The sequence below is a fragment of the Argopecten irradians genome, chromosome 3 (genome assembly GCF_041381155.1).
Source record: "Argopecten irradians isolate NY chromosome 3, Ai_NY, whole genome shotgun sequence".
In the NCBI taxonomy this organism is placed as follows: Eukaryota; Metazoa; Mollusca; class Bivalvia; order Pectinida; family Pectinidae; genus Argopecten; species Argopecten irradians.
This window is the reverse complement of record NC_091136.1, coordinates 50347516-50374875: the sequence shown is the minus strand read 5'-3', so window position 1 is coordinate 50374875 and position 27360 is coordinate 50347516. Positions and strand designations below refer to the sequence as shown.

General features: G+C 34.7%; 2 protein-coding genes across 2 annotated transcripts in view; one reads left to right on the top strand and one right to left on the bottom strand.

Annotated features, from left to right (window-relative positions):
* LOC138318963 (zinc finger protein-like 1 homolog) overlaps positions 1–27360 on the bottom strand; it is a 433896-nt gene that overhangs the window by 225219 nt on the left and 181317 nt on the right. The window lies entirely within an intron of this gene.
* Positions 468–20910, top strand: LOC138318950 (uncharacterized). The gene is made up of 2 exons (XM_069261779.1): positions 468–2475; positions 18357–20910. The coding sequence occupies exons 1-2, from the start codon at positions 2427–2429 to the stop codon at positions 19208–19210; spliced, it is 903 nt and encodes a 300-aa protein (XP_069117880.1). The 5' UTR covers positions 468–2426; the 3' UTR covers positions 19211–20910.

The following is a 27360-nucleotide window of genomic DNA, read 5'->3' as shown; positions in this document are numbered from 1 at the left end:
TGTTCCCCTTTGAATTACCCTGTAGAGTACGTGAGCTGCGTCTTTTTTGTTATTGTTATGCAATATTTTGGTTTCTAAGAGTAACGTGAACAACTGCTGGGTATTGTCGATGGTTCTTGTATACTTGTGTGTTAAAACCTCGTTTTCTTATCGATCGTAGATAACGTGTGTTTATAAAAAAGATACCCGCATGCGAGTGTTACATAAAAACGTGATATCTTTCCCGGAGATTAGTACTAAAATAATCGTACATACTTCATTATCCAAATGTGTTTGTAACTTCTCTTTTACCAAATAAAGTTAACCATGGCATACAGGAAATGGACGAATATCCGGTTATGATAAGACACGACAACAAGGAAACGATCTAGATCAATACTATTAATTTCATATCATTTAAACTAAATCGAAATCAATCTAAAGTTAGACTTAAAAGACTAACAGCGCGCGTTAACTACCATTGAAGCGTGTGTCTCGGCGGTGACCATTCAATTGTCTTGTAGGTTGGTCATTGATCGAGGTACTTTGTGTTTGCGCTGTGTAGGTCGATCATACGACATCAGTTTTTGGAGTTCGCAATATGTAGCTGGGCGGAGCATGACGACATCAGTATGATCTTATCTGACTCATTATTGCCATTAATTGTCTTTACAACGAGCTTCCACTTAATGCATTGTTTCATTACTTGCTCTCTTTGTTTTAAATTACTGGTATGGATATGTTGATGGTTCTAATTGGAAGCAGGCAGTGAACATGTTTTAAAACAGCGTGCGTATAAACTGCGGCGTATATGAGGCCTCTTCACGAGCTCTCTTTGAAAGGCCTCTCTCTTGAGATCTCTCCGGCACCACTCTTCACATGCTACATTCAGTATTTATACCAGAATTAGGAATACTATAGCTAATTAGAAATGAATGGATCCGACATTACTGACGTGCTCTGATTTCGGCGGCAATAGGTTATAGGCACACTAACTCGTGTTCACGATTGGATACACACTCTCGGAATGATTAAAAAACCAACTACCATGTTGATTTTCAGTAAAACGGACAATTTAACACGAAACCGGGATATAACCCGTTCGGGGGTTGTATTGGAAATTCACCAGTGATATTCGGCACAGGTGTTCGTGGACATGTTACATTACAGACAATCATAACAGAACCACGGGCATTTTGAATCAGTGTTTTCTTACTGTGAAGAGTTACACGCTCACAAACTTGCAGAGTGCATTTGAATACGAACAACATGCTTCAACACGCGGATTTTGATTGAATGTGTTATAAATGAAAACATTCAGCATAGTGCGGTGCTGTGGGAAGCCAACAAACTTGATGTGTTCTCACGAAGGTGGAATGGGGAACATTGATCGCGACAGATGGTAAACTAATTGACATGGATCACTTTTTGATTGCCCAACTTAAGCTTTATTAGAATGCATTTACTTTTCACTGGGCAGAGGCAGTGTGTTAATCGATATACCCTTATAGCAGCAGTGGCTATTCTAATATAGCTACTGGGCGTTTCAAAACAAAGGATATTCCCCCGTGGGCTAGATAAAAAAAATCATACTATACAAACGACAAGGTTTAACGAAACTGCTAAACGTTTAATTACACTTAATAATCAATAAGTAGTTATTGGTCGGAGTCTATTCTGGGAGTACTGATTTGTCGTTTGGCATTTGACAGATGTGTGCTTTATGAACGTCACTGAGAGTGCTTGTTTTTGTTAACGCATAAACCTACCGATATAGGCGCCTGCAACAACCGCGTCATTTAGAAGTTTGTCTGGTCGTATAAAAGAGAGCATGGATACCACAAGGTTCCAGGAGAGAGGACCATGCTATAGCGACATTGACTTGTAGTCGATCCCGTGACAAAGATGATTCGGTCGTCAGCACCAGCTCCTCAGGATCAATAGCGGAGAGAACATGCATGCAGTGCTAGCGGATCTGATCCCCAAAAACCGTATGCTGGATTAGCCAGACTACACTCAAAGGAACAAGTTGTTTTTATGGCAGAAATGTATGCAATTGTATGTACAAACTTGAACAACAAGTACTGAACGAACAGATCCTGCCTGGAAAGGAAATAAGTATGCACTGTTCAATAGCAGACTGTTCAATGTCAGAGTGACAAAGCGCAGTGTACCCTAGGTTTACTGTGTGGCATTGGAGGGGGTCCATTGAGAAATGCGTTAACAACATGTCAAATGTCACTCCATGTGCTTAAGATACTGGCTTCCTTAGGAACAATAAAAATTGGTTTCATTTGCTGGACTTAAACAGCACTCAGTGGCTTGCAGTGATTTCAACAACAACAGCAAAGTTATGAAAGACATTTGCGGGATTTCACAATAAGCATGATTCTGTGATAATGAGGGGTCAGTCTGTTTAGACTAGGTTGTACGATGACCATTGGGCGATGATACTGTGGATACGATATGCAGCCAGTGTCTTATCTCTCGCTTTAGGTATGTATACTTCGTCTAATGCCAATCTGTGTGTTATAAGTGCAAATTCACAACGAAATTATAAATTGTATATTGTGTTTCATCACTTACGCACTTTAACGAGATAAAACGTCAAAGTTGTTGAAACTTTATCGTAAAGAGATATTTTCTTTATTTATTCACACTATTTATACAAATTATAAAGTGCATCACTATGATTCTAATCCGAACGTACATTTGTACATATATCCCCCGTGTTAAACTTAAAGGCGTCATGATTTCTACCAAAAATACAAACGTGTTTATATCTAAGTTTAAACACCTGGCGCTATCTAAAAATAGACAACTAATGTATTATACATAGTATAATATTACCTCCATAGTATTCACCCATTAACTATGTACCAAAGCGTTGTTAGAATACTTGCTATTATCAACGTTATGCCAGCATTCAAAACTTCAGTACAAAATATCCTGTATTCTGAAACGCATGTAGTCCATCAAAGGCCTAGGGTGAATAGCTAAAAATTTTATCTTACTTATTAAACATAGGTAAGTGCAACTTTCACCCGCAGCTTAGCCCTAGACAACACCGGGTCGGGTTGGCATATGTATAACCGATTGTTTTTTTATTTCACATCTATTTAACCCCGGTTTTCATTTGATTCTCAATATTACCTTTTCGCCAAGTAAATGTATTTGTACTTGAAGCCGCTTCTTTGGTCCATTGATGATTTATAATTGCCCCAAAGATCGTGACTAGGTAGTCGGCACAGTGTAATACCAAGCCAAACAGATACAAACGATACGATAACCAAATTAGCATTTCGTTATGATTGATATTGTACACCAAAAGGCAAGCAATTTTATAACAAATTATCTTAGGAACAGTTTTGGCAAGTTATAAATCGATTGTGTCTCCCAAAATTGTGTTCACTTTGTAGCAGTTTTGTCAAGTATACATTGTACGTCAGATTTCAAATAACAGATTGCCTAATTGTAGTCTTAAATTGAAGCTTTATACCTCCACTAACTTTTCTTTTGCAACTGGTATATTTATATGTAATTTTATAAACGTTTAAATGTACACAGCCAACATCATTTTACATTAACTTCATGTGAACAACTTTAGATAAAATTCGTTTTTTGTTTCGATTCGCGTTTAGCACTATTGAATATTTTCCTCTATCCAGTAATCTCAACATCGGGTATAGTTGTCTGTGACCCCTTCACTCTCTTCATCAAAACGATGTGGCCATTGCTTGGCTTTTAAGCATTATCTTCTGACCATATTAATTGCGGTGTTGTTTTTTTTATTTGTAGCAACACTTTTCATAAAAACCACCAATTAAATGCATTTGCTGCTCTTTTCCACCTCTTTCTTGAGGTTATTTTCGTATTCAAATCAGATATTAACAACACCAAATCCAGTGTTTGATAGCTTCTGAATCAATAGAAAACAGTTTGTGTATGATTTGATCATAAGATATGTCTAAAGTTGTACTTAATCTTATTTTATGGGAAATGCTATGATTACGCCAAAGGTATAGTAAGGACTAGAAATTGTTTCAATAAAAGACAATTGAACCATCAATGATATGATAATGTTAGTATTGATGCTAGGCATCAGAATAGCTTTATTGCCATATCCATAGACTGTTTTGTCTACAAGGCATCGCTGCACATGCTTGCTGCAAAAATCAATTAGCATCCACAAATCAAGGGGAGAGGTGATTGTAAGTAACAACCTTATATCTATAGAACAACAAGTGTGCGCAAGAAGATATCTTGTAAACTTGTATTTAGAGGTCAATCAACAAAGAGGAATTCTGTATACGATACTGAACAGTCAGGTTTAAGCTAGTTTTCAAGAATGCAATCGGAAGCGAATTACAGGACGATCGATAATTATTCCAGAACCGTATATAAGTCATCTGTCACCGGAAACCACAATTACCGAATAGCGCATGCTCAAAGCTTATCCCTGTAAAAAGACTCTTCCTAAGTAGAGCGCACATTTGATCAATAATAATTATTGGTGGCGTCGTCTTTAATTACGCGGCTGTTTCTATTTGGATATTTGAGGACTAAAATGAATTACAAAAACGATAAATCTGTAGTTGTGTAATAAAATACCTCTCTATATCGCCATAACTCTTTACTATAGGACTAAAGAAAGCAACTACCACATTAAAGTGGCCGAGACTAGGATTTGAATCACTGGACGATCTGATCGATCGATATTTCCAATAATTCCATGTTAACATAGACTACACTTTATCAAAAGAGACATTATCGAATTTAACCAATGCATTGATGTTTTAAAATGAGACCGCCGAAATCAAATCAAGGGCTTGGTATCTTCTACAAAAAGTGGTTAGAGGCCCGCTAATATGATTTGTTATCGGAAAGCGATTTCGACCAAACGGCAAAACATGTATGTGTCTATGTAGACAAATCACAAACTCTGACTGGTCCCTATTTTATATATATGTGTGTGCGTATGTGTGTGCAGGGGAGGATGAAACGTACATATATCGATCAGTGGTCTACCAGGATATATTATATAGAATGTTGATTTTATACAAAAACTTCACGGAGATAACTGATTGGTCGCTGTTGCTACAATGTATCTAGCGCCTCGTCAGAATCCAAATGACTGTATCACTGTCCAAAAAGCAACAGAGGTTCTATATGAGGAGAAATCAGACTTGGCTGGTGTATATCTGTATGGGGAGTGGTTCGGATGGAATTCTATGTCTGTTTTCATTCTAGCTACAATGTGGAAACACTGGTCCAACCCAGATAGAAATAGATGTATGGATTTCCGATATTTTAACAGCTTATAAATAAACGATAATAAATCATGTTAGTGGAAAATCGCGGAGAATGTTTCCCATTTTAGATAAGAATGTTTTGATTTCTCTGGGGAGATATGACCTGAGGCTAGACTCTTAAACAACCACTTATCACTGTTCGGTTTTAAAAGTTACAAACCAAGCTCTATTTCACGACTTCTGTCGCCACATACACAGAAACTATACATTGTATACTTAACATATATTGTAGGCTGGCATTTCGTAACAACAAAAATGAAATCATTAATAAAATCCTAATCGTCTTGACATAAGTCAATATTATAAAACGAAAACTGACACAATATTTTAATGTTTTAAGCGTGTATAATTGTTATAAACACCCAACGGCAACAATGATGTCTTGTGTATCAACACGTCGAAAATTACGCTTCATTTTTAAGTTCAAACTACATGGTTATTTTTTACATTTAGCACATTAACCAATGAAGCTTGGTATTTCAGACAAGTCACAAATGGTCTTGTTAATGAAAATGATATACGAGGTTAAACTGTTGACATTCCTTTTGTAAAACACCGTGAATACCAGATTTTGGTTAGATATAGGTTGCTTTCGTATTTTGATAACATGACCTACATTTGTATGCTATCATGTACAGCTATTGCTATTAGATTGTAGGCATATATGAATTCTAAATAAATAAAAAAAACGACTCCAAGATATTATGGAATAATTCAATAATGATAATGTTAACGTCCGTGAATATCGAGGGTTTTTTATTACCAATGCTACCCATTGTCTTTATGTGAGGAACCAATGGCATTGATTAACCTTTACTTACATGCAAAAGGACGTTGTACATAATGTACATAGGTTTTCTCGAAATACAATTAATAACTTTAGTCAAAACTTAAGTTATTTCTATTATGTAATCTATGTTAATAGTTTTAAGTTAAGTTCATTTTTTACTTAAGTTTTTTTTCGAGAAATCGGGGCCAGGTATAGAGCATTGTGGTCCAGATCAGCTATATTATAAGATTCCAAATATGTAATCCTTGTAGATAGTGTTTATCGCTAGAAGTAGGGATAAGGGTTGGCTTTATGAAATTATGATTATCAACAGAAACAAAGATTACGTATATATTTTCCTTTTCATAGTCTTACAAACATTTCCTCTGCTTATAGTGTACATGGTTAACTATTTACGCATTTTATTTTAATTAAGCGTACGTTATATTTAGGTTTACAATATATTAAAACTTGATATTTCATACGGTTCAAAATGTATCACTTGGATATCAGATTGGTGATCGATCCCTTCGTATGATGTATATATATTGGAATTTTCATCAAAACTATAACAATTTAGAGGTGTTTGCTGAGACGAACATAATAAGAAAAAGAAAGATAAAAGGACAAAACAGTGCTCTTAAGGTATTTTTGCTCCAACGATCATTTGTTCTAATTGATATACGTACTATATACATTTTTGACATTCTGTACAATACAATCGTTTTACGCTATTGTCATTGGTCACTACCAATCATACAAAATATAAATTCGTTTCAAATATTCTAGCTATGGGATTTCTACGTCTCATGTCATCACAAAGTTCGCCGTTATATCTAAACAGTTGAGGTGAGAATTGTTTCCAATTTTGCGCTTTACCATGGATTACCATTGTATTGGCAGGTTACTATCCATTTGAAAGTTTGAAACATTAGCTGACATATTGATCAGGAACAAAAGAATGTATTCAATAAAGACTGCCTCTCCTTGGAGTCTATTTTTATCATGAATAAACGATGCATCGGCTCCAAAGATACCAGCCAGCTATATAGGGCATCATGATAAAGATATAAATTCCATGTTTTATTTTTCTGTACTAGATATCAGGTTGTTGTGTACGACCTACCAGCATTCCAACACATGTTTTAGTTTCAAACTAGATAACATCTTTAATGCCCTCCATACCATAGACAGTTTATATTGTGTGTTAACGTATACCATGCCACTAAGGGATGAACCGATGATATCAGTTAAACTTTCATTAAATCAATCACCGCCGAGAGAATTTATAGAAAATTATCGTTAAAAATGATACTGAACATTCGGATTGAACTACAATGTATATGAAAGCTATGGAAATATCTAGGCACTACATGTACCAATCCGTGAATTGAACAAATATACTTTAAAGAATGTCGCGTCAGAACAATTAAAATACTGAAAGGTAAAAAGGAGCTTAGAGGTAGAATAATGTTTTTATTTTTATACGTTTTTGGTGGGGGTGAGGGGTTGAGGGGTGCCTACAAAGGTATGATGATAAAACACCCAGCCGGAAACTTGATAAACCAGTGGTAACTATCCATTGAGTATCATAGTCGTGTATTTATTGGGCCTCTCTGGTTACCTGATGATTTTTTTTCTGAGAATGACATGGATTATATGTATTAGGATTGTAAACATCATGACAAGATTGGCAGAAGGTTTACAACACTAAAATTGAACTTTATTTCGATAATTGATTATTGACTTTTTGTAATTGGATTAATGTAAAATAAACCCGGTTGGCATGGACATAGTATCCTGAATGGTGTATATAAAAGACCAAAGATAGACAGACAGTGTGTGTGTGTTGGGGGTGGGGCTGTTCGGTTTACTAACTGAGGAGGTCCTTTTATAAATTATACGTAATCTCTTTCCTGTTTCGCCCGTATATTTGCTGGTATTGGGAACACATACAAATGTTTTATATGATTCCACTTTCACAGAGCTGTCGTAGTTTTGAATAGAATAGGTAAAATCTTGATATTTTTAGAATTACTTTACTAGTCCGATGAAAAAATGCTTAAAGGTTATTTTTCCTTTTTATGTATCATTTATTTTTATTTCAGCTTCGACCGACTTAAAAATAAATATAATCCAAAAGTCTACAATGAAAATAGAAATTATAAAATCATACTACATGTATGTAACAAGAAATTGTTTGATTGATCGTTAAACGAAGTGTCAGAATGCAAATAAATAATAATCGCCCAGTATAATCTATGTATAGTGTATTGTTTTACAATTGAAATACACATACCAAATTTATTAGTGAATTCATAAACAGCGCAGATTATGTCGTTGGTCGCAAAGTTAAGCATAAAGCCATTTACAACTGAAAGAATAAGGAAATCTCGGCGAACTGCGGTCGATATTATGGTATTGGCGATATTTGGGTATTTGCATACAGTATTATTGCAGCGCTTCCGCAATAACGAGATGTCAGTTTCAATGTTTGTATACCCTCAGTATAGAGATAACATGTCGGGCGTAGAAACGTCCTATTACAGATTACTGATTGGTCTGATACACTAGGAAATGGGTAAAGGGACGTTCAATTAAATACCAACACGTACCAGGTAACATATATGGTTAGCACATACCAGCATATGTCGGTGGAGGCCGTCACCTACTCAGGGGAATACTGTACAGATACATTATCAGATCAGATGACTTTGATATATCAATAATGTGATTTATAAAGAAAAATCAATGTGAACCAAGACATTGTTATCATATCATGTTTATTTGATTTCTGTATTGCGATATATGTAAAATCTAGAAATCAAGTTCTTGGCCAGTGTCATTATTTTTTATTTGATTTGATGAAGCAATATTTATTTAAGAAAAGTGTTTTAAGAATATCTTAGCTGTTTAATTACTGGAGTTCATTCCATAATTGAATAGAGGGGGTTAACCATGAACAATTTCTCAAGTGTATCCTATGCAACAATCTATACAGCTATTACCGCAGGTATTACACACGTAGGTTCCAAACTCGCAACCCAGAGCCGGGGATTAGTGTTGATTAACCAGCAACCACAGTCGGTCCCTGTAATGAGTAACGGAGTCCTATTTTATGTAATGTTACCATTGAACCGTTAGGAACAATTCCTCTTCAAGACCACACTATTTGATTACCGATCGATCTGGTCGATCGGTCCAGTTGGTGTTTTGCCTCTGTTTATAGTAAATGTCCTGCTGAGGCCGACTAGTTTGAGTTTAAATCGAACACGCCGAACCCACCATATATCTGATAGACAGACGTTTTAATGGCTACTGACTTTTTTTATAATGTTTAATTTCCTTACGATTATCGACTTAATTGAAATGTGTATGCAGGTCAGAATAGATGTCTGGATTGTTGACATTTTTTTGAACATTGAATGTCTTTCCGTGGCATTCATATCCAAAATGAATGTCAACTGGACAGAGGCAAATTCCATGATGTTATCCAAGAGATTTTGCATTTATGATAAATAAAGTATTCGTTATCATTTAAGACGGAACAGCCATTTGAATAACCATGTTTTGTGATCTTTGGCACAACATTGTGACATCATAATACGCGGATGGCAGTTCGTAGACTAATGAATGACAGCTGCACTTGGTAGGGCTGCAGTGGAAATGTAATTTTGAGGCAGTGAACTCCGATAAGACTTTGTATATGAAATGTATCAACAGTGGAGCGGTTTAAGACTGATTATGACAGACAAAACTAACGCTATATGCAGATTTATATTATTCACATTACGTAATGAATATACGAAAGAACACCCCTCCAATCGGTTTTAATAGATACATAGTTTACATACATACATAGTTTTCATTATAGTTGTTTATTATCAAAAACTGGATTAAAAAACATATATTACTGTCTATATAATACGTTATTTGATTATGTACAAAGATATGTATGTGTACATTAACTGGAGTTATTTTACATACAGAGGTTTTCCTTCTGCGGGTAGACTATTAGTATTACTATGATGGTTTGTATAGCATGGCAACATGTGTACGTCTATAGTGGCTCTAAAAGATATTGTTTAACGACAGATCCGGTACCCCTCAATAAATCCATTGACAATTGAGAACTAGTATGTTTCAGTTGAGTTTCAAAGTGAAGGATATTACAGAAGCATATGATAGCTACATAGCTACTGCATCATTGGCTTGTAGAATTATACAGAAGTTATATTTACGGGGCCCCACTTACAAATTAGGAAAGTAAAAATGAAACAGCCTGACATAAATCTATTTATTTTACCATGGTAAATAAATGTCATTTATGTCATCTCAGTTTCGTAACAGAGAGCAAAGTGACCGAAGCTATGTTGCTGTACTCAAAGGAATAATAATGGAGACAATATTTGTTGTTAAATGTCATTTATTAATGACTTCTCCAATATTTAAGTTTGATAGAATAACATCATGTGTTATTGATAAAATCAATAAAAATAAGATTGGAACAAATATTTGAACTAAACAGCAAAGATGGGTACAAAAGGCATAGATGACCAGATCAATATCTGAACTGATACATATAATAAAGTACAGATATGAACGTGGTCATCATAAATGTCATTTACTTGCTAGAATTCCAATCATTACCGAGATTGAAAAGATGATTTTTTCTACTTAGACTAGAAGTTTTGTTTGATTGTAAGAATTTCTGGACGTAAAACATCGATTGGTGATTCAGAATTGAAAGAGGTCTATAGAGTGTTACAACTATCAAGATTCGATGATTGATATGTTCTAAGGCTTATATTATGATTCTAAAAAATTTGTATTTGTCGATTGCATTTAGACGGCCGATTGCGGTCAATGAGAAAATAATAATCCTCAAATATTTGATAACTTCAGCTTTCGCAATGTAGCTCATGTCATAAAAATGCTGGGATTACCCAGTTAAGTTGTTGTAGTCATACACAAAAATAATGTTAGTGCCTTTTACATATATCTAAATGTGTTTAATTTTCCTAAAATAGCCTACAATGGATAAGTATGAAAAGGTGTGACGATATTTGCTGTTTTGATGAGAATGAAAACATCACTCTATTTTGGCTATCTTTAACTCTGCCGTCCAATTCTTCCATCGAAAATTCAAAACGTAAGTTCTTTTGTAATGCGAAAACGTTAGCGTTATGTGGGTGCTGAATAACGAACTTCACTGAGTCTAATCATTGAAACCCCATAGACAAGATATATTTCAGGAAAAAATCATACGAATATATGAAAACAACTATACCACAGTTTATTGTGTATGTTTTCCAAAAATTTATGATAACTTTAGTAGAAATAACATCTATGTTCGATTGAAATCGTATCAAAATCGTTTTACATTATCACTTTTTTTCAATTCGAAAATAATAAACCGTTATTTTACCATTCTTGTAAATGCAATTGTGTCATTTGCATAGTGGAATGATATGTAAAACCCAGAAGCCTAATCGCATAATTGCCGACATGATACCATCATTTTTATCATTTCTATCACTTCAAGATTTCTCGTACTGAAAGTTACATGGAACATATTATATAACAGTATATAGATGTGTCAATAAGAAAAGCAATGATAGTTCCTTATTTCACATTTTAACAGAGTATAACAGGATTTCAGAAACCTCCATGGGCAGACTATTAAACTTTATAATTTATGACTGCCACTCATATGTTACTGGCGCTGACTGGAATTATTTTTGGTTTTGACTGATAATGAGGTAGTATCACGCAATATCTCTGTGAAGCGGATGCTCATGACGAGGATTGTTTTCAATTCACATGTCTCTAGGCATTAATCTTACGCATCCAAGCCTCCTCTTAACGTGTTGACTGGTGACACGGAATCGTCGTGTATATCATCAGATCAAGTTTCACTTGTTGTTAACGATTTCAAATAAAGTTTGGATATAGATGATAGGTGTTTTGGAAATTATTATTTCAAAGAAATCAAGTTCGTGTTGCAGGCTATAAAATTCACAGCAAAGAAATCGACTTTCTGTTGTTTTTTTTAAACTCAAATGGTTTGTAATATTCAGAGTATACTCTTTCTTTTATCACGGACTTTCGTATTGTTTCCCACTTGGGATCAATTTAAAAGCAGTCATATTCTATTTCAATGTTCATGCTTAACTATCAGTATTAGTTCACCTTATATCATCAAATTAAGAATAACCGTTTCATTGGACAAGATGGTAAATCTATTAGAGATTAGAATGATAAGGCAGGAAGTGGATATTGGAACCAATCAACATTGTCGTTACAGTTATATTTGTCGTTATTCCGTCTTAACTTGTGAGTGAAACTCGCGACGTTTTCTCTGAAAAGTATGACGTTCTTTACAGAAATAGTGACATTATATTCAATACATGTACCTAGTCGCAAGGGAATATACCTCCGTAACATATAAATACGGCACACCCGAACCGTTGCTACCATCATTATATCTTCGACAGCACTGATATTTGTGTAATACTAATATAAATCCGCCAAGTCTATGTATTATTTCGTAATCCGTCACATTGACAATTGCAGTGCTTCATTTTGCCTGAATCTTATACTTTTAAATGGTTTGGTATTTCAGTCGAAGAATTGGAACCATGTCCATTGTTGTCACGCTAACTAGAACAATTTACGCACAACTTTTGTGGACATTACTGAGTGTTATCGTTGACGGATAGGAAACGGAAGAATTTTGTCTTTACTAAGAATGTAAAAAAGATGGGCTTTTCACATGCATTTTAAGAACAACAATGGAGTAATTTTAGATTAGTGTAGGAACAATCACATGTTTGCTACCTCTAATGGCACTGACAGAGTATATTATGAAACATTCAATTTATATTTATTTTATATTTATATAAATTTTTACATTTATATTTGCATATTATTAGGCCCTTCATCTATCAGTGTGCTTAGGTAAACGGCAGGAAATAGAACATGCGAACGGCTGATTCCCTTATGACTTTTGAGAACAAGAATGCTATTTTTGATTGATCTGTACAATCCTCCCGATTCAATCAACCTTTCAATTTTCTACAAAACATTCAGACGAAAACATGCTATAGTCTGTCAATGCTAGCCATTGAAATACAAATAATTCAAACTTTAAGAAACATGTTTTCGGCTTCATGATACGATCACACATGCTATTTTGAGATTTCTATTTACAGGTGTAGATAAGGTAAAACGGTTTCTCTCTGAACACGTGCGTTGGTGTGTTACTGTTTTACGAACATGCCAAGCATTGCCAAAAACATTTCAGTATCATAAATACAGCGTGATAGCAAGTCACGAAGTCATTTTAAGGGTAGTGCCGTATTAAATTAATAAATATTGGCCTACTCTGTTTTACATTATCAAAATTTATTGGCGGAAATTTCAAAGTCATACAGATAATTGAAGTCAAGATACGCTCACACAAGACGTGTATGAACACTAACCTCGGCACCAAATCTACTCCAGTCTAGCCGTAAATACACTTGCATCCAGTTTGAAGTACATGGATACAAAATACAACTGTATGTAAAATAAAAATAACACGTGTATAGAAAATAAACCATAAAGTCATCAGGTTGTTAGCCATATAGTTATTGATATTTCAATGAAAATTAAAGTCAACTTTAAACGTTCCTACACTGAGCAGACTAAGTAATTGGATTGCTTTACTTGTATTATTCCGTTTCAAGGCCTGTGTAATAATGTACATAGAGCAATATGGTTTGATACTTCTCTTATGAATTACTTCTTGATGAGCTATAACTAACACTTCAAACTTCAAGAACATTTCCGATGAAAAATGTTAGACTAAAGAGGCGAACAATCATAAAAAATATTTGGAAATTACAATAAAATGAAAAGTGAATAAATGATTTACGCAACAGATTTGGTTGTGCCAAAATGCCAGATGCTACTATCACAGGATATGCTTGGAGGTATCGTGGATGTCAGTTCTCTAGATGAATTTATCATTTGTAGGAATGTTTATATTGTATAATTAATACTTATTGTCGAGACAATTGTATCAACACTGGAATGTTTATATAGTATTGTTGTAGTGCCCATAATACTTTAAAATATAAATAATGTTGTAGAGATTTTTTTTATTAAGTGTTAACTGTAAGTGATACTTTTTCGAACCATTTTTAAAGTTGCTTATCTAAACCCATACATTAGATTCCTGTGTATAGAGTGAGCTGGTGCCTTAAGCAATGTTCTAACGGACCTCGGGAATACTCTGACTATTTACCCAAGATAAATAGATTGACGAATCAGGAGAAAATTATCCAAATCATTTTTAAAACATTTGTGTAATTTATTTCCTTTTCCCTTCCGCATGTAACATTATTGAATACCATGGATTGATTTTTTTTAAACCAATATTGTCATATCAGTGAAAGTATAATTGAATAACGTATATGTTATATATCTACTCGTTTTACACGTGTCTACTGTTATGTTCATATCTTAGAGAAAATTACCGTCTACGAAGTCACGTTCATAATCGAACACGGATTTAACATATATTTGGAGTTGTCAGGTAGTGTATACAGGTAGAAAAAAGTTTATTCTTCATATCCTCATGAATCCCATATTCTAGATATACTTTTTGTAGTTTCCGTATCAAGTCTTGTATTTTTCATACACGTCATGGGTTGTCAGATTCCTAGTTTTAATTGTGAATTTGTTTACTTACCAATAATAAATTATGATTTACATGTCATGATCTGTTGTGTGAGTATTGATGATAAGTATTACGTGTTAGTCAGGACATCAGTCTAATTCACCATATATAACCTTACACTGTTGTTGGTGACCCTCCTGCTGTATTTATTTGCTCTTACTCATTGGATAGTAACTCCTCTTTTACACCAAGTAGAAATAACTACATTGCTGGGAAAGCAATGCATTAATATCATACACTTAAGTGCATATCATATTTAAGTATAGATCACGGCGATACACTGGCTCAGAGTGGTTAGTCATACCGATAAAACACTAAAAACATAAAAAAAATATCAAAATATTGATTCATAAGTTAGATGTTGTGCCTTTTCTAGCTTCCTTATATTCTGAATCACGCTTATGAAACTAGTTATAATGGAAGAAAGCATTCGTCTTCATTTGCTAACTTCTCGTTTAAAACAAAGACGAATGATTCAAAGTCATTTCAAAATCTAATTATATCTTAATTTTACATTCAAAAATTTTCTTATAAAACATATCTATCTAAATTAGTATTCGTATTTTAGCATTTATCATGTTGCTAAGCGTTTCTAACAGTTGCTTAGAGGATTTAAACAAACGCTATTTAGGTTGTTATTTCTGCCGTAACACAAACAACGGGCTATAAGTAGGACACTCTGTATGATGGATGGTTCCGGAATTAAATCACACCCCTAACCACGTATTACGGCTCTTCAGCGGATGCACGAGGACTACGTAACGCCGCTCTGTACTCGCAGCAGTGGAATTCAATAACACTGATGCATCGCCTATCAAAGAGTCTGCGATAATGCAATATGGACTATCTGATGATAACATGGATTGCTAGAGACACACCTAGGATAATGAACTGGGTTTTTTTTCTCTCTTCCTTTTGTTCTCGCAGACTTTTCTCGCATCAGTGTACAATGATATACAGTTTGACAAGCAGACGTCATACCAAATAATTTGACCACTTAGTTTACAATTTACCAGTTTGTTTTCAGAAGCTAAATTAAATCATTTTTATAAAAATTGCAAAAAAAAAAGAAATCAACAATTACAATTCTGTTTAAAAACAATAAAACAAAGACAAAGAACGACAAAGAAAAAAACGAGGAAAGTAAGAGTAAAGTTGTTTTCTCAAAACTTGATTTTTGCATATAACAGCTACCGTTAGTAGAATCCATACCCCTACCTTGCTCAAATTATGTCTTCAAACAGATTATAAATCTCTTAGCTATGTTTATTAACCTGCATAAACCTGCATCGCTAACAGTGAGAATACGTATCGAATCTAAAAGGCAGATGCGTTATTTACGATCCAAACACACTAATTTGTTAGAGAATCTTGTATAACTTGTGTCGAACGTGTATATTTAAGATGTGTTCTGCAAACCCTCAAACAGTACTGTGTATACAAATTGATCTGTCTAATCGGAAATTAGAATGCTCAATGATATAACTAATACACAGAAAATTCCTCGTATATGTAATGTTGATCCATGTTTTAGATAATCAAATGGATTATAAGGTGTCTGAATATTCATGTCCAGAGGTCCCTGTTCGTTTAATTTGTTTTCTTTTCTTTTTGTTTTCTTTTTATTATTATCTCTCTCTTTTTGTGTAAACATGTATCTCTTATTGCGTCTTTTGATTGCTTATGCAATGAATTACCGTGATTAGAATTCTACACAATTACGTTTGCATAAATAGAACTTTATAAAAGAAGAGACCGTGTTTATTCTATAAAAAGGAGATTTAATGTGGCATTAGAAGCACCAGAAAGCGCTGTTATCTACACGTCGTCAGACCCTTTATCTACAAGGTTCCAGGGCACTGTTCCGCCCTTACTGACTGTCCGCCTTCCCGCCAGGGGGAATTACGATAGCAGCGTTGACGTGGCCTCCGGATGTATGACGATTCCTTTTATCAGTGGGCACGGTGAACATGCCTAATCGATCATATTGCACCATCGATTCCCCGCCCTGCTTTGCGCAATAAAGGCTACGAAATAGACGTTCAGAACCACGATTTAACATATATTCACTAATATGGTTTACAATATTGAGCTGCAACCTTGCGCTGATTAGTGTAATTGAATTGTTGTTATGGGCATGCGGACAGCACTAATGCAGTTTAATTCGTTAAATGTCCAATAGACTTATAAACCTATATCATCCAAAATTAAAAGTAATTTCTTTTCCCTTTCATGTGATCCTTCATAGAACAAATAATTAATATTTGCTTAGGTGGCTGAGTAGTAAATATGTCCCGATATATTACCCGAATCCCATGTAGAGCCGTGTACCGACGTGGCCCGTCCTTATATAACCCTAACTATTAATAGGCCATTTAACCCAACAAAGAAACCACATCCAATCACACCACTAGTGTAGATAAGCAAACAATCTAACTTCGACTAATAACCTGATTTAAGTGACTAGACATATAAACTAAAACCTAGTTAGTTTATGAATACTTTGTGAGAATCTGACTTTCCCCACTATCATAACGTACCACCTTTTTACACAACAACGACTGTTTTATGACAAGTAATGAATTAAAACCATATCAAGTCCGATCCTTTTCTGGTCCGGTTACGTACTAGTCATTGAGGAAAAGGTTACCATTTCGTGTATATGCTAGTATTCTAATTAAAGCCGTGGCAAAGCTTGCTTCAAAGACGTAGTCCGTCATCATTAAGTTATACGTCTTTGTTGGTTGGGTTCAGTTGAAGACCTAATAGCTTACGGAGATCGATCCGTTTGTCAATATACAACATCAAACGGACGTGTCTTCTGTCTGCAATGGACAACAATTATGAACGTGCAATGAAGTCACAGCAGCATCATAATTAATGAATGTCTGAATACGCATTCTGTAATCAACTTCAGCAAGCCCCTCCAACCACCTGTTTGATTTCAAAATCAGAAATACACGCTTATTATGATAATCGCTTATTTTACTTCAAATTCTTACGATTCCAAATTATCTAACTGAATATGCTATCGGATTTAAACGGGATAGTCTTAATATGTGTAACTCATGACACTTAAATTGTATTGAAAAGAAAAGTAGACAGACTATAGAGAGTAACAAAATTATACTTTCTGCCACTCTCCTCTCCCAATTATCTCTTAAATATTTCAAATTTATATATAGTACTTGATGGGTGTATTTCTTTGTCTCAGTACTATGTATTACGTTATATAGAAAACATGATGAACGAAATAATATACACTAAATTGTGCGGTTGTTTTTTTTTTAAATTTGTATTTCTTTTTTTAAATAGAACACATCTGTAGTGTTCATACATTGTATGAAGCAATATACAAAGGATCAATTTTGAATACTTTAATTTAGAAGTGATACATATTTACTATTAATTTCGGTTTCAACTAACAGAAATTTGGTCAGCACATCCTACTGGACAAATACTGGTTTGTTTCTCCGGTAAAACAATCAATGACATACCATTAAAATGTGTTTTAGACGTTAATAAGTTATCTTCATCATTATTTTGATTCCCATTTTGCCTTTGGTTTCAGTTTATGAATTCATCATCTCATCCCCTGCTACTGCGAGAAGACTACGGAGCGATCAGCCACAGACACAGCAACAACTGACCACAACACACATGGAATCCATTTTCATCAACATTCCGGACAAAATCAGCCTATCATTCCGGAACTACCTCCGAGGCCTGGAGATTTGGACCCGAGGTCCGGTAAAGATTGTCCGTAAGTTAGAACAGCTCATTCAGACTTCTAACAATGTGAGAGACAAGCTCTTATCACAATATCTCTATCCGTCTACCGACAAAAACCTCACAGAAAGTAGAAACGATCCCTTTATAGACAGAATGAGCGTTTTACTGAATGTACTTCTCCGTGAGCTCCACAAACATGGACACAGAAAGAGCACTTTACCGCAATCCGAAATCACCAATAGTACCAATCCTAACGTTAGCGTGACCTGTGTACGGAACAAACGGGAATCGCCTTCATTTTCAAATGATGACACATCCGTAAAACATGGAGAAACAGAAGCATATCAAAATAAATCATTTACTGAAACACAAAACAACTCTGGTGAATTTGATAACAACGAAAGAACAACTATTCTACCATTGACTGAATTAGGTGATGGAAACGAAAGCAGGTCAGCACCAACGAGTGAAGTCACCATTACTCGGAGAAAGGTGAGAATCGTCCGGAAGTCACGACGTCGTGCGTACAGATCAAGAGTGATTACCCCAAAACGTAAAAAGAAGCCAGAATGTCAGTCTGTAGTGGCATGTATTCACCCGTACATATCATACCTGGCTGGAACCATTATGTTCATTCTGGTAGTGTACCTCATCATTGTGTTTGGCAAGTGTGTGTGTGACGACTCCTTCTAGATTGGTTACAGTGAATGTAGATATGCAATGAGACGGATACATATTCATTATGTATATAGATAGATGTAGACAATCGGGTGTTACCCGATTTCCCCGTCATCTTTCGTCAGTATTGATGTATTCGTGGAAATATTTAAGTGATAGGATGAGATCACAAAAATCAGTCACCGAACTTCAACAGTAGCAATATAAATAAAACAAATATGTGAAGTCATTTTATACACTGGAGTATGAGAGATTGAGTTTGAAATTTATGCAAAAACAAGCAAGATTAATAGCAATTAATATACAGTGTATGTACACTTTTCGTATGATGTTTCTACTTAATACTGTGTCCAGTATCTAGCATTGGGGAAGTAGACGATGATTTACCGACGGTATGCGTGATAGCACTTGGTAAACGTTTGTCTAAACACTGTGATTGGTGTCATTCTGTTTTTACATAATATAAGGTAAGATTTGCCTTGGATTAAGCAATGCATTAACAAATATACAGCAGCAATCTTTAAAATTGATTAAATTATACATGGGTATATGGATACAAAGTACAATGTACAATGTACGCATGTTTCGCTAAAAAATAATATGTTGAGTAGTATTGGCATTGTGGAATGCAGTCAAGATGTTATTCTTACCGTGTTTTATCTGTGATTTTTAATTTGCTTTTCCATGTTTCATTAAGTAGTTTTGAGATTACATTGTAATTGTAATGTATCTCTTACTAAGATATCTTCTTATGATACAACTGTTTGTTTCATTATTATTATAAACCGATAAAAACATTTACATTCGCTTATAATTATTTTTATTTTAATATCACAACAATTTTTACAACAATTCTTGATCATGTCTTTTAAGTATTCAATAATTCAAGAGTTAAAAACATTTTATCTAAATAGCACATAATTTGCTTTGCGTTCTTGCCCCGTATTAAATTCATTAACAAGCAATGAGCCTGGGAATCGGATTTCCAAATACATGTAATACCGTTTATCACATGAAGTTATAACTATTGCTATTTTCCCGGCTACTTAAGCTTCAACCGTACTATAATGATATCCTACTCTGCAGATTTAAAGTATTTTCATATTGTTTTTCGTCGCCCAGTACGGCCAGGTCTGTCGGTGATTCGTATTGACTTTGATTGTCAGCAGATAGACAGTGCTCGGTAATAACTAGGCAGACTATGCAATCAATGATGTCAAGTGGGCAGTTGCTGAAATGTAATAATAGCGGATTAGCGGAAGTGAGGTTACACAAAGGTACACGGGGGTACCCGACGGTACACAAAGGTACACGATGGTACCCGAAGGTACATAGAAATACACGAACGTGTTTGAATAGCTTGATTCAATGACGATGTGTTATCAGTTTGTGGCTATGTTTGGATACGTCTGGAAAACAGAAACATTTAGATACTATATGGACCACCAGCCAACCATGACAGAGTAGATAAAGTACCGTGTATCATCATTAATTAATGTCTTTCATATTGTACAGAGTAGTTTATATATGTTTATAAAGTATATGCAACACAGCAACGATTGTTCTTACAGGATGTAGATACTATGTTTAATTTCTTTCTTTTTTGTTTTTAAAGAATGTATATATTACATATATAGATTACATAGGGACATATCAATATAGATTTGCTGTGCACAATGGATCTAAATCATGTGATAATAAAATTTTGTAGCGTGTTTTTGTGTTTTGTGTTCAATTATAACTGCTGCAGGTCAGATGGACGAAAGAAAATTGTCAAATCCCAAGCATGTAAGCGAAAAGCATTATCGATTGTTGTAATGCTGCACGAAAACCAGTATATATGGAAAGGTACAGTGTAATTGTCTGATCAGGAACATATTTCTTTTTTCAATATTTCAATTCCTTTGTTCGAAACGTTTAACTGTTCTTAAACATATACGTACTATATGAATACCCATTATATTTTCCATTTACAAGCCCTGTCGCTAATGCTGAAACACTTTTTTCTGTTACATGTAAGTTCACCGAAATATGAATCATAGATGCCTGCATGTTTAGCTCTGCAAAACGCAAATAAATATATAGCTATCAAGATTGGTTTAACTGTATTTAGATAAAAACGTGGCGGACTGTTGCATTTGTTTTATGTTGTAACATCATCTCAGGCCATCGATATATATTTTCATGATTTAATTAATAAAAATAAATTAAATTAATGTTTCGGAAAGGCAAATATGCATATTATTGCTTAGGTTGTGACATAGCTTACAAGAGATCTGTGATGTTTACACGTGTGCTTTTGAAAAGATATCTTAGAGCAAATAATAAGCGTTTAAACCGCAAACAACCATTATGAAATGCTTCATAAAGATGGAATACCATCACCAATTTTCGTGATCAAAATTGTCAGAACCACAATAAAAATAAAAAATAATGTATCCTTGGTGTATTGTGAGAAAAATAATTTACTTATCATCAATATGAAATCGATATTCACACACACATATAATAGGCCTAGGCTGCGTTGGTTATTTAGTTTATTAAATCCAACATTGATTTAACAGTAACTTTGATTAAAATCCATTAGGAAATGAAATCCCAAGGATGATGATATAGAACCTGCACTCTCCAGGTACCGTTGGATAATCAACGATTTCGCCTCAGGGGGATAAAAATAAAATATATCTACTTACTGTGGGCTTACATTTTTCAGTTGCGAAAACATTTTTGCGACATTCTAGATGACAATGTATCATGCCGTATACTGCTGTTTCTGTGTGTTTTCCGGAGATGTTTGTATTCATACAGCTTAATGTTTGGAAGCTTTAAATGCAAAATATAAATGTATCCCACCGACTGAAAATGAAAAAAGGTAGCAGGAATTATACTGCATTTCATATCTGTTATATTAATCAATATTTCTAATGGCAGTTAATAACGATTGTACAATATCACTTATAGCATTCCCGCCAACAAAAATAAACACACAAACGCGCTACTGATCAGCAGATCGATGCTGTTTTAGAAATAGTGAAATCAGATAATAAAACCACAATTCGATGCAGTTTTATATTGAAGTAATCCCGAAAATAAAGCGCATGTAAGATTCAATATGAATATTGTAAACAGAAACAATGATTACACATCGTTTATATACTATTACAGAGTTCAAAATCCTCATTTTAAATGTTTCTTCCATCAGAACGGTATGAATATCTTTCAGGTTGAGGACTATGAATTCCTCTTTGAAATTATATCTGTAGTATTTTACGAGCCGATATGAATCACATTTGCATCAGAACTTTCCCATAATTTTACGGAATTCACCTTGCCTCACAGTAAGTAAACGATATATCTGTATAACACAGCAGCAGACACATCAAACGTGGATGATTTTAATCTTTGCTTCTTGTTTTTTATGTTAAATACCTCGTCAAACAAACCAAATAAAAGCTTACGAGTAGTTCTATTTTTAAGTGTTTTAAGATGTTTCGGAAATGTCGTCGTCAACACACGCGAGATGCGTGCCATTCCATGGCAATTCCAATCTACATTAGATACAATTTAACTATCTAGTTAATATATTGGAATATTTCTATGACCTATTTCAGATTGATACAATATATATCTGACGGGATATTTTAAATTCAAAAATAAGACCTCAAACTTATAGCTAAGACTTACAAGACCGTACATCAGACCCAAATGATATGTGATAATGGCTATTTATAATTCATTGTTGCGTGATGTTTCGATCCTTTCTTTTTCTCCCGTTTCTGAACATCTAAGCTTGTTTTGCTCGTTGATATTCTCCCATCTAAATGACTTCCAATACTCTAATAAGAATCCATAAACAATAAACAAAAACAGCGGTTGGTTTGTGGTATGTCACGACCGTGTACCCCAACCAAGCGTTGACTTTTCAGGGCCCACTCATGTCGCTGGAGACAGCTGTCGCTGAAATATAAACAAAGCATATTTATTCCACTTATTTAGAATGATATAGTTGACTCCGCCTCAAATAGGAGTGATATGGAAACATCGTTAATACAAAGTGGCTCTGTTGACATGAGTACCAAAGATACCATATTGCCGATAGCAATATGGATGGTTTGGTGCGTTTTCTCACCACAACGCCACTATTCAGACGTGAGCAAAATACAAAAGAGAGCTAAAATAGAAGCGTTTACATTTCGTTAACATAATAATAACAAAACGTGTATCGAGCGCTATTAGATTTCGTAAACATAAGAGGTAGTTTAGGTTAGGTAAGGTAAATGTTAGGTTAATGTATAGGTTAAGGTTTAGGTTAGGTTAGGTTAAGGTTAAGTTAAGGTTTTAGGTTAAGGTTTTGGTAAAGGTTTTAGGTTAAGGTTTTAGATATGGTTTTAGGTAAGGTTAGGTTGAAGTTAGGTTAAAGTTTTAGGTTAATGTTAAGGTTAAGGTTTAGGTTAAGTTAAGGTTACATGTAGGTTAAGATTTTAGGTTAAGGTTTAGGTTAAGGTTTTAGGTTTTTAGTTAAGGATTTAGATTTAGGTGACCGCTTTTATTGTTTCATATCCGGGTACTCCGGCTTTCTTTCACCACCAACAATCCTGGCTTTTAATTGGACTTAAAATTAATATCACCTAATACTCATAAACATAAGTCGCCGTCAAAACAAGGTAGAGCGTTTAACGTATAAATCGCGAAAGATAATGGGCTATGAAAATGGTGTAATGTATGAAAATGGTATTTGGTATAAAAATTGTGTAAGGTATGAAAAAGGTGTTAGAAATGAAAATGGTGTAAGGTATGAAAATGGTGTTAGGTATGAAAATGGTGCTAGGAACGAAAATCGTGTTAGGAACGAAAATGGTGTTAGGCATAAAAATGGTGTTAGTTAGGAAAATAGTGTAAGGCAGGAAAATTGTGTTTGGTATGAAAATGGTATTTGGTATGAAAATGGTGTTAGAAATGAAAATGGTGTTAGATATGAATACAGGTATGGAAAATGTTGTTAGGTAAGGAAATGTTGCTAGGTTTGAAAATGGTCTTAGGTATGAAAATAGTGTTAGCCAGGAAATGGTGTTAAATCGAATAGTCGGGCAAAGAAGGGCTAAAATCGGTAAAATGGTGTTAATTAATCCACTATAATTTCTTATGAAATAGAAAAATAAGATCTCCCATCAAAATCGCTCTGTATGCGAAGAAATTAATATTTATTATGGGAATCCTAATGCGTCCTCCCGACCGGCTATCAGTGCAGTTCAATCTTAACGCATGCGCAACATCCACCACTCTCCGTAGTAAACAAAACATGGCTACCGTAGTTTTGAACCAAATGGTTTCCGCCAAAACAACCAACTGACTCACCTAAAATGCGAAAGGAAAGGCAATGGAGCAGCGACAATCCCAACAAATGACTCGGTAAACATTACGACGCATGGAGAGTGTTAATACAACTTGTTATAGTGAAGAGAACAGTTCAAACGAGCACGCGGCTCCGGACCGCTACTGTACGTACCTAGGCCTACTACCCGGTACTCCCTGCTCAGCTGATAGTGAGTGAGTCTTCGTATTTTGATCATTATGTAAATAGTCCCTAGCAGTATTTTTTCATGAATGAGTGGTCACATATGGTCACATGTTTCATACCTGTCAGTGGCGTAGGAAGATGAAACGTCGTGGGGGGGCAAAGGTCCTCAATATTTTGTAAACCACCCCCCCGCCACACCTACAGGAGGAGATTAATTCAACTCCCAACCATATAATATATGCTTTATGTACATTTCATATATCACTAAATTTAATCCTTGTACACATTTATAGACAGTGGGGTCGCTAAAAGGAAATTAACGAATACGCAAATTGGCCGAATTAGCGTGTGAGTGTCGAAGGCGCGAGATTTTGGTGTTTTATTAGGGTCTGACGGTGACCCCCGGGATTAGTTTTATGTATTTTGATGATTTTGCGATCGTCCGACAGCGCGAGATTTTGGTGTTTGGGGGGTCCGGGGGTCTCCCCCGGGAAAAAATTACGATTTAGAATGGCTTAGATGATTTTTACGATGCATTTTGATGAATTTGCGAGCGCCCAAAGGCGTGAGAATTTGGTGTTAGGGGGGTCCGGGGGTCTCCCCCGGGAAAAAAAATACGATTTAGAATGGCTGAGATGAGTTTTACGATGCATTTTGATGAATTTGCGAGCGCCCAAAGGCGGGAGAATTTGGTGTTAGGGGGGTCCGGGGGTCTCCCCCGGGAAAAAAAATACGATTTAGAATGGCTGAGATGAGTTTTACGATGCATTTTGATGAATTTGCGAGCGCCCAAAGGCGCGAGAATTTGGTGTTAGTGGGGTCCGGGGGTCTCCCCCGGGGAAAAAAATACGATTTAGAATGGCTGAGATGAGTTTTACGATAAAGTTTAATGATTATAAAGCGTTCTTAACATGGTAATTTTTCGATTTAAAGCTACCTGCATTTAGAAATGATAATTGTGTCGTCATAACATTATGCAACCCTACTCGATCTGAATATACCGGCTTCACACCATCGGCACATTGTTGTGTAACATAAAAAAAAATGAATTAATTGTCTCGCTAAGACATAAACAAATTGATCTTTTAAGAGACATTTTTTTTAAATAGCACATAGAATCCCTTGATGGACATTTTTAGTCTAGTTTGTGTGTATTGAATTTTCACTATAAAGGTTTGACATTATGTGCTTGAACGTTTTAGGAAATGCGCCGCGCAGCGAAAAATTTTTCTAGAATGAAGTACGAAAAAATAAGCATTTTTAGAAAATTTCAGTCGGCGAAAATGGGGGGGCAAAAAGACATGTTTGCCCCCCCCCCCCCCCCCCGCTTCCTACACCACTGCCTGTTCCCCAACCCCAATCGCGTAAAACGTAACCCTGGGGTAAATAGAGGTTCTTTCGTGGGGCCTCTTTAGGGGTAATGAATGCCCTGTATATTTATAAAATGTACCGTTGTAATGCATGTACAGTTAGAATGTAATCGCTAGTGCATCATCAAGCTAAGATTTGTTTCAATTAATCTATAATATTATGCTACCGGTCAATTCATACAGTTCTGATGTATGTATTTATAGATTTTTAATTTGTAAATTATTGTTCTGTATATATATATTTATATATATTTATTTAGGATTTACATTGTAGGTTAATTGGTAAAATTGTATTGTATATGTTCTGATATACACATATACATATGTACATGTAGGTTTTAGCTTGTTCTTTAGAGATATTTGGAGGACACATACAGTATTATTTCTGGTCATAATAATAAATAGTGTTTGTATATTTATTACAACTGTACCTGGTTCATGTGTATATGACAAACTTTACAGAGTTGAAATGTACTGCAGCCATGTATCATTTATAATTATTCTGAATTTTTGTTGGAACTATAGATAATGAATTTTGTATCTTTTTTGAAACAATATTTGATTCTATTAAATGCATCAGTGACACAACTTATAAAATGTTTTCTCTAAAATAAAAAAAAAAACTTGTAGAATGAACCTACATTTATTCATTTATATATATTTGAAATTGATCATTTCAATTTTTGTCATATTCAACAGATATAAAAAAATGTTGGTTCTTTTTTTTCAGGCACCATGCATGCATAGTGACATGAATACAGAAAGTTCATCCCTTGGACCTGTATACAAGTGTATGTATACATATACATACAATTAGCATCATATGAAGACTGAAGATTGTTGATTTGAGTGCTCTTGAAAGTAAACTTTACCAATATGGACCTAGAAGATCATGAACAGAACATTTAAACAGTATTAATTTATTAAATGTTCCTTTCAACTGCAATCATTAAATAAAATTATGATGCAATACTTTTTCATTGTTTAACTTTGTAGAAATATTTGTTTATATTAGTCCTCTAGATCCAGTGATTATAATTCTTGCATCCATATGCCTGCCCATTTGTTTGTCAGGGCTTGTGAGATAGCTTTTCAATTACTTTTAAAATATAAGGATTTTTTTACATATAGCAATATAGATACCATTGTCTTAGGATTTCTAAATTCTATAGCTACTTTACAAGAGAGTAGATTCAACATATAAATAAAACCATAAAACTAGCAAGTTATCTGAAATGTTACAAATCTTTTTGTCTGAACCAACTTTCACATTTATT